This window comes from Caloenas nicobarica, chromosome 1, assembly GCF_036013445.1.
Source record: "Caloenas nicobarica isolate bCalNic1 chromosome 1, bCalNic1.hap1, whole genome shotgun sequence".
NCBI classification, from domain to species: domain Eukaryota; kingdom Metazoa; phylum Chordata; class Aves; order Columbiformes; family Columbidae; genus Caloenas; species Caloenas nicobarica.
In genome coordinates this window covers 122199765-122209480 of record NC_088245.1, presented here as the reverse complement: position 1 = coordinate 122209480, position 9716 = coordinate 122199765, and the positions used below count along the sequence as shown (strand labels likewise).

Sequence of the window (9716 nt, the reverse complement as noted above, 5' to 3'; positions counted from 1 at the left end):
AAACGCATTTCATTGATCACAGCTTCAGGTGACATTCAGCTGTTTCTTTCTCAGCTGAGTAGCTAAAATCTACTCGCTAAGATGCAACATTTGGTTGTCAATGGCTTGTGCTGTTTGTGTAGCAAATTACTCTGCTGAAATCCCATGGTTTTGGGTGGGGAGAAGGGAGAAGTTTACCTAGATATTGCACATAAAGGATAATAGCTCCACGTGAAACATGCTTGCTATATTAAAAGTATATAGCAAATTCTGATTTGCTATGAGTTTGCCACAGTCTAAAGTTTAGGTTGAACTGCCAAGAAAATAACCAGGAATGATTTGCCTTATTTGTAAACATTTTCACAGTATATCAGTAATTATGTTACAATTTCTCTACCCTGCTCTCTCCCAGACTTATGGCTTTTTAGAGTCAGTGAAATGATCTGTTTGGCAAACAGTGAGGTACTCTAAATAGCTGCCAGTCTGGTACACTGAAGAAAATGTCATGCACTAGAAGAGCCATAGATATAGGGGAAAAAACCCAGTTACACTCCAAATATTTGAAGAGAAATGTCTACTCGATGGGTAGTTAGCTTTTGCATCCCAATATTTCTAGAACTCTGTTTCTAAACCTACATTAATTACACATCTATGTACATTATTTAGAAGTTCTTTACTACAGTACTTTTGTACATGCGTTGTTTATTACTAAATGTAAAGAGAAATTAATTACATAAGGCATATGTACAGTATCGTGTTGGATTGCAGATCCCTCTGCTCGCCTTCGTCTTAAAGCTGCAAGGCCCATTTCATAAAGGCTTGTCACCTAGTCTGTGAAACCATCCTAAAATACATAAGAACTGGAGTCAAGGCCCATTACTTTGATGAGCATTAATTAGTCTTTCCTTTTAAATCCCTTGTATATATTCCCATTGCTTTTGTTTTATTTTGTTATTGTTGTTGATGTGGATAAACCTGGAGGTCTGAACTCAGAGAGGTGCTGAGGAAACCAGCAGTCATTACCAGGGTGGGGATTGATATTCCACTATCGATAATGGGTATTGCAGCTTTAACCCGTGCCCTTGCCTAGTCTGTGAATCTCTTCAGTTTAAATTGGGCAGGTACATATTTCGCATCTGAAGTATTTATTTTCCTGGAATTAAGAATAACAAGGAAGAAAAAAAAAAGGCGTGTTGGAGAAAGAAAAGGGGAACAAAGAGGGAGACGATAAAGGAGGTGGTGTGGCCCTTGTGCCTCTGGTGGTTCTACACTTTGGATTCATTCTCCAAGTTGGCCACATCACCATTTCTCTCATTTTGGTCATCTTGATTCTTTTCTTCCTCTTCAGTTTCCAGCTCAGCATGCTGGTCCAACTTGCTGGAAACAGACCACGTCAGGGGCAGCTGGGCTCGGCTGGCCATCTCTGCCAGCTCTTTGGCACTGTAAACTGGTGTGTTGGTCTCATATGTTTCATGAAAACTGTTGTAGTCAACTTCATAAAATCCATCCTCCAGAGTGAGGACAGGGGTGAAACGGTAACCCCACAGGATCTCACTCGTGATGTATGAACTTCGAGCTTGGCAGGTCATTCCTGTAACAGAAATGGAAGAAGTGCTGTAACAAGGACCCACAGCTTTCCCAAATCCTTAATTATTTTTTCTTATAGGCAGAGAAGTGTATGTAAAAAGGCACATGCCAGAAAAGAATCAGATTTGAATCATATGAGGTTGAGCTTAGAAAGCAATTTTACAGTGTGTAACCTATTTCATGTCCTTTCCTTCTGTGCATGTACATAATAACAAGTGGTGAGTCTGTGTGCAAAGATTAACATTGCTTTATTAAATGCAGTTCTTCTTCCTGTATTTCATCAATGGGTAGCTCATCCACTGACGAGTCTCAGATGGTTTCTTGAGAGCATACGTGACTTGCACCATGCCATCTTTGGTTCCCCGACAGGTGACAAACCCATGCTACTACGTTCAGCACTTACCCAGGGTAACTGAGGAATTTATACAAAAGCTTTTCTCTGCCAGAACCAAGCCCTGAGCCTGAGATCCATGGGTTGACTTGGCTCCTCTAAAGGTTGGAGCGGCCTTTTAGTTACGCTACTTTGAGGTTTGGGCTGATGGTCAATGCACAAACATCAGCAAAACTCCTGAAGGACATTGTGATAGTGTGTGGTGTTGACTTCAGATAACTGGGACTAACTTCTTTGTTACCTTCCATTTATAGCTCTGGGAGCTGCTATAGGGAAAAAAAAAATCTGTAAGATACTGTATTTCGTTGAGAGGCATGCAGAGAGGTAGCAGTTCCAAGCTCAAAGTGTAGTCTAGGGTGTCCTCTGGGTGAAGAAACACTGACCATGGCAGGGGCCTGTGATTTGGACAACTTGCCCCTTCTTAGGTAAACCACTCAGGGAAGCACTACAATAAAATATTAGTGCTCAGGAGTGAAGGGGGAACCCAGTGGACCAGGAAAAAGAGCCCAAAACTTGCTGCCAACTAAAAAGGAGTATGTGGAGAGAATGTGATCGTTTTCCTTTAATTAGTTGCACATTATTAGCTAAGTATTACTAAGCAAAATTCAGCTGAGCAGTATATGTCAAATACTTAGTAAATAAAGTTACATAACCCCTGGACAAGCCTGCCACACATCAGTTATTTAGAAGGTGATCATAAGCAATTAAAAAAAATAAGTTTAATTTTGGGGGCAGAAATGATAGTCCGTAGAAATGCACATTGTTTCTCTGCACTGCTGGCATCATATAAAGTCATACAGAGAGTCTTGGGAAGAGGAAACTTTGGTAGTTTAATATCTCTGCTCTTTTACAGGGCCGTGCAAACTGCTTCACATAATTCTGCCTTCATTCTCTTGAGCCTCCTCTCCAAGCTCAGATGGCTTGCTTCTGATGGGTGAAAACTGCCGTTTCTTGTCTTTTTCACTTACAACATCACATTTGGAAAGGCCTTTACCCACTGTTACCACCCTGTGGTACTTCAGCCCTTCTCCAGCATTTCTCTGCACTTGCCGCAGTGCCTCAGACTCTGCAGAGCAGTGGGTGACTGTCAGGGAAAGCTTCAGCATGAAAACTGCTGCACCATACCTACCTGCTACAGCCGGGCAGAAATGCGACCGTACTTCAACCCTGCTTGCTCGTCTAGTTTCTTTTTCCTTATGCCTGACAGAAATACTCAACCCTTCATTCTTCTCGGTTTTGCAGAACAAGGCATGCTCCTGTTTCAAGTCTCAAGTAATGCACCAATGGAAATATAAAGATCTTACCATTTTTTCTGTTCATTTCACAGTTGGGAAGCAGGGAAAGGACCAAAATCATCTCTTGTTAGATTTCCCATGCGATTTTTAGTCTAAAGGAGATCTTCTTTCCCACAAAATGACAGAGGGAGAGGAACTTAGTAGCTCGCAGAGCACTATACATATGAGAAACAAGCTGTGCAGCAGCCTCCCCCAGGGTCATTAGTTTTGCAGTTCTCTAGCAGACCCAGAATCATGGGTGCAGTGTTGGGTAGGATGTCCCTGGCTCAGGAGGAGGACATCGGCAGGCTGGAGGCAGAGAGGTCTGGTTGTGGTGTCTCCACTGCTGTCTCGGGCACCTCTCTGGGCTGGTCTCCTATCAGCTCCTTTGCTGCTCCTTGGTGGTGCAATGAGATCCGTCACCCCTTGGATGGGTTTCCCCAAAGGAGTGTGCCCTTCCCAAAACTGTCGTTTTTCTAATCCCTGTCTCTGCTGCAGAAATTTAATTTCGAAGGGATCAGGAAATTTGGAGTTTTCATTATAAGGGTGATGAGATTAAATCAAAAAACCCACAACAACCCTGAAGTTCCTCTGAAACAGTATTACCTTCCTGTGCTCAGACCGAGTACTCAGTGATCCTGAGGCTTTGGTTAGGAAACATTCATTTGACTGGTGGGAAAGAGGGGGTCAATTTTCTGCAGGAGGCAAGAAGATTACTTGAATTATGTTAGAGTTACAGCTCATTAAAAACAAAGCTGCATCTGAAATTTTGACCTGTCCCAGTTTTTAATTTAGTCTCTCATTCAGCAATGACTTAATACCTGTTTCTTTTCCACAGATAGATAAAATACTTTCAGAACTAGAATGAAAGAGTTATGATTTTTCAAGTAAGTTGAAATCAAGTAAAAGACTTCTCTAGTGAGGGATGTGTGTATGAGAGAGACCTTCTAATGTCTCTAAAGCTTTGAGAAAGGTAATACAGAAAAAAAAATTGTAAGTGGATCACAAAGATTCCAGATTAAAACATGCCACAGTTGCAGAGAACCTTGAAGTGATTGCCAGTGTGACCTGCATGGCTCTGGAAGCAGAACAGAGAGATTTCTGCAGCTCTGCACGGTGCAGCTTCAGCAGCCTCTGCCTGTGCTGGCTCAGAGGTCCTTCAGCTCTGCAGTCAACAGAGTTTCTGGAATGTTTTCTCTGCATTTACACTCTTATCATATATTATGGTGTAATTTACACACATTTTATTATACTCCATGTTTTAATTTGCGCTGTAAAAGGAAATGTGACTTATTTGCTGTAAGTTCTGAGCATGCCTTTGATTGACAGAGGAAGCTGCATTTTGCATGAGGAAGTTTTAGGCTTTAGGTTTCCAAGTATTGCATGGTTTACTCAGTAATTGAATGGTTTATATGTAGCCATAGTTCTGTTGCACAATGACTTTAAAAATTATTTTGGTCTGACATTTTGACTAGTGTCTCCTTTTAATTGGATCTCTTCAGGGAGGATGAAAGCTGGGGAGCCTTTGGAGCTACTTAGCTCAGCATTAATTTGACTTCTTCAAATAAGCTGGGAAATTAAGAGACCCGAAGAATTCATTCTAAATTAACTAAAACTATAACTGGAACGAATGGTCTAGTTGAGAAGGAGCTTTGGAGACCAACAAAAACCTCGAGGCTTGTGTCTCGGGCCTTGCCGTGATGGGTGGTGGTGGAGGAGCAGCTGCCTGCCCCTGCCTGTCCTGGCTCCACAGCTCCCCAAACCATCTGTCCGTCTGTCCCCGCTGCCTGGCATGGGGGACGGCAGTGGCGTGATTAGGTTGCAGTGCAGCGGGCTGACACTCGCATCTGTTCCCCTCGCTGCATACTGTATTTTAAATGCACTGTGAGCTGGTGAGACCTCTGATGGTTGCCCTTAATGGCTGTCTCACGCCTTTAAACTCGAAGCATTTTTAATCATCTGTAATGAGTCTTTGTATATGTTGCAGGTTTCTGTTAGGTCTTAATGACAGCTCTTCAGTTTGTTTGTTTTACATGTGCACAGACTAGGGAAGCATGACTGAGTGTTGTGCAAATACTTGATTGCTGAGTGAATTACCTAAGCAGTAGTTAATTGCTATCTTACTTCATTGTGTTTTTCTTTATTATTATTATATTTAATGTTCAGTTAAAGCTTTGTGTGCTCTAACCAGTGTCATAAGAGTTGTCACTTCTCTGTGAAAGACACACGTCATGGTCGGTACTGTTCCTATATACTCCTCTGTCCCCATTCCTGGGTCAGAACTATGCAGGCAGAGTTGCAAGATAAATTTTGTTCCTTGTTTTGTTGCAGAAGGCAAACTAAATTATGGGGATTAGGTGAAGGAGACTTTCTTTTTTTAGGCAGCCAGTCTAACATGGCAACATTTTAATTGCTTTGCTTTCAAATGGGAACAAAAAAGGTCCTACTAGCTCCATGTACCTATTAGCTCCAAGTACCCAGAATCAGAAATTAGTTCCTAGTTTGGATAGTCCTGTCATCATACAGGACTAATTAAATTAAAATGCGTAATTAAAACTTTAATTTATCCTCTAAATGCTTATTACTCGTGTTCAAAAGGTGAGAAGCTTAACAGCACAGAGACTTGAGCAATGCTGCAGAGCGAAGGGTGGCTGGTGAGCACGAACAAGCCAGCTGAGCCACTTTCTATCTGCATTTAACTTGACACACGGCCGGGCTCCTGCTGCAAGGTACGTGGGCTGGGGTGGGGATGCGGGGCACCTGCCCCTGGGTTAGACTTTGGGGAGCTTGATCACATCCATGACACTATGTCCTGTTTGCTTCAACAAGAAGTTGGGACCAGGCTCTGGCTTCTGATAACACATGGGCTGTTCCTCTCCAGAGCACAGGCTGTGGTGGCTCCCTCTGCCTGACTGGGAGCGTGGACGCTATTTCAGTGCACCTCATCAGCAATTTTTCTTGCAGCTAGAATGAAAGGTTTTATCAAACTTAATATTTGCACCATGCAGTCTATGAAAATGACAGAATAATTCCCTTAAGCTGTTGCTAATATGTAGATAAGGCTATAACCCCACCTTTGACTGATTAGAATTAATAACAAAGTTGATGCCACCTCCAAATTAATTACTCTTGAAAAGTTGCCTGGTGCAGTTATTTTGAGGTTACAGTTTGTTCATGCTGTCTACTGCTATTTAGGCTTATGCTTTGCACTGTCTTACAGTGCTACAAGGCTTTGGAGCAGTGACCCAGAGTGGTTTGATGCATTTCTTCACAGCACACTTAATTTAAGATTTTGTGGTAGCTTACACAATAATATGTTGTGTCATGCACTCTTACCATATACTATTTCCCTTTGGAGCTATCAAATGTAAAATGCTATGAAGAAGTTAGGGGGAAAAGGGTACTTCAGAATAATGGAATCAAATACATGTTTGGGCTGAAATACAGTGATTCTCAGCTTTAGGTCAGCTTACTGCAGATTACACACAGCCACAGCCTCCTTCAGCTTTTTTTTTTCACTCGAGGTGGTCTTTATTACAACAGGATTTTTTATTTTCAAATTGCACTCCTGTGATAAAAAAAATACTTGAAAAGAAGGGGGCAAGAATTACAGCCCATTACTGATTGCATCTTCTTGTCTGACAGCCACAATGTCAAGCTGATTTCGAGGTTCAGCAGTTTCCTGCCGGCCCTTAGCAGAATGGGGGAGACTTTCTGTTGCACAAATGGAATGGCGTGTCCCATAAGAATGACCTATTTTCAATCATTGCATGGGAAGTTTGCTTCACAGTTCAGCCTGGACTAAGACCTCAGCAGCAGAGGACTCAAGTGTGCACAGAAAACAGCAGTGTCCCCATTTCCAGGGTGAGTGGAGTTTCACTCACGTACAGAATTTGGTCTGGAGTATTCAGCTGGGAGCTGAGACTTCCACATGCATGTGCGATGCTCCTATTATATTGCTTTCACCCTGTTTTTACTCATAACATCCTTTGCTGAGGTATCGCTATAGAGGTTTTGATCTGCTTTGTCAAAAGGTTCATTTGTATCACAAGAACCTTTTAAAAACAAACCCAAGCACGTAGGAAATTCTCCACCCCTTGACATTAATTCCTACAGCCTCTGTGTCAGTGCTCCTACAGCCAAACCATTTGGCTCTAGGAATTATTAAGAAGGGAAGGTGCTGACCTGTAGTGTTAGAGCTGACTTCTGCACCTTGCCTGGGGCAACAGTGAAGATGGGAGAATTTTACTTAAACACTGTGATAATGACACTAATACAGAAGTACTTAGATGAATGCAGACCTAGTGTCTGAAACTCCAATATGGTGCTCAAAAAAGCTACAGTGACTTTCTAGGTTCACATGAGCCAGCAGTGTGCCCTGGCAGCCAAGAGGGCCACCCGTGTCCTGGGTGCACCCAGCACAGCATCGCCAGCCGGGCAGGGAGGTGATTGTCCCGCTCTGCTCTGCACTGGTGTGGCCTCACCTGGAGCACTGGGTGCAGTTCTGGGCAACACAGGATAAAAAGGATATAAAGCTACTGGAGAGTGTCCAGAGGAGGGCTACGAGGTTGGTGAAGGGTTTGGAGAGGAAGCTGTATGAAGAGTGGCTGAAGTCACTTGGTTTGTTCAGCCTGGAGAAGAGGAGACTGAGGGGAGACCTCATGGCGGCTACAGCTTCCTCACAAGGGGAGCAGGAGGGGCAGGCGCTGAGCTCTTCTTTCTGTCGACCAGTGATAGGACCCAAGGGAATGTCAGGAAGATGTGCCGGGGGAGGTTTAAGTTGGACATGAGGAAAAGGTTCTTCCCCCAGAGGGTGGTGGACACTGGAACAGGCTCCCCAGGGAGGTGTCACGGCCCCAAGCCTGACAGTGTTCAAGAAGAGACTGGACAAGGCCTCAGACACATGGTGTGACCTGTGGGGTTGTCCTGTGCAGGGACAGGAGCTGGACTCAATGATCCTTGTGGGTCCCTTCCAACTCAGGACATTCTATGATTCTAGATCTGTATCTGAGCATTGCTCCTGTGTTCAATAAGCATCATCAAGCAGTGTCCTACAAGGCAGGGAGATGGTCTCTGCCCTGATGACCTTTTGGTCTCAAATATATTGGGTGCAATATTCGTCAGTCTGCTATTTTTAGATGTTAATGAGAATACGAAAGCAATGTGTGCTATTAAAAGCAAGCAAAAGGCTAAGAGTCAAGAACTCCTGATTGATATCTTGGTTCTGCTGCAGACATTGTGTGGGCTTTGGCAAATTATGTAGCTTTGCTGGATCTGTTTTGTTGGTGTGCCACAAGGGACATGCTGAGATTTAGAGGCAGTAGATGTGCTTGTAGTATATTCTTTTCCTCATCTAGACCTTCACTGTCAAATTTGTACTAAACAGTTCTCCCTGGTGTGAAAAATATTGCCTCAAAATGTAGAAAGATTTAGAATAAAATTTCCGTAGTGCCACCAAGTTCTTAACAGAAACACTCCGTATTAGTTAATTGGTTCTCTTTAGTCAAGCTAAAAACCAAAACCAAACCAAGAAAAAACTCATGTTGTACCCTGAACTCACCACTTTTTGCAAAGCCCGAAGCATCAGTTGTCATTGCTGGAAAATGTTGCAAATACCATGCTCTGGTAAGACATTTTTCCCTTCCTTTTTGTACGTATGTACACCTGGCAAGAAATATTTTTTTTTTCAGTTTTATTTGAGTAAAAAAACCCTGTAAGTATGTATAACCTCTCATTCAAAGATGGCAATGGGAAATTCTCAGGGGTTCTGATAACTTGATTCAGAACATACCCGGAAATTGGATGTTTATCTCATCCTGAGCAATGTCCAAAGCTCTTGAAAGGTGTAAAAACTGGACAGGTGTCTGCGAGAATTTCAAAGCATCTTTGCTTCAGCATGCCTGGGTATTGGTGCATGACACCCTCGTGTTGTGGGTTATGAATGGTGTGCGTGTCTTCTCCATGTCCCAGCTATGCAGCATGGCCACTCCTGGCTCTGGTGCAGGAACTGGAGATATGAGTGTGTGTGTGAGTGGGAGAGGAAAGGAGGGGAAAGATGCTTTCTTCCTATAAGAATATAAGGAATTAACTTTCTTGTTTATTTGTTTTGTTTGTTTTATTTTTCCTCCTTTAACATTAAAAATGGTGCTTTTTTCTGTAAATGATTTATTCGATATTTCTATTTTCATATTTCTTATTTAATCAGACTAAGAAGCTGATCACTATTTTTGAAATTCTATAGGTTTGATCTAATACCATCTGTGAATTCTGATCAGAGGTCTTTGTGGTAGCTGCTGCCTTCATCTCACAACTGATGACGGGACCAGGGACAAGCTGCACATCAGAAAATGCAAGTTGCCATGGAGTGGGCTGAAGCAGCTGGCCTGACCATCACCAATGGTAATAAAATCACACCCTCATGGGAGAAGGCATATATTATTAGGTCACGTTTGCACAAGAGGTGAGTATGCATAAGAAACTGAGCT

The 9716-nt window shown here is 42.8% G+C and overlaps 1 protein-coding gene across 1 annotated transcript in view; it reads right to left on the bottom strand.

Moving 5' to 3' along the window:
* Positions 1-1244: 1244 nt before the first annotated feature.
* The window catches only part of KCNJ6 (potassium inwardly rectifying channel subfamily J member 6), a 50984-nt gene continuing 42512 nt past the window's right edge, over positions 1245-9716 (bottom strand). The window contains exon 3 of the mRNA XM_065639406.1: positions 1245-1570. Coding sequence (XP_065495478.1) covers positions 1245-1570 — 326 coding nt within the window. The remainder of the gene's footprint in view (positions 1571-9716) is intronic.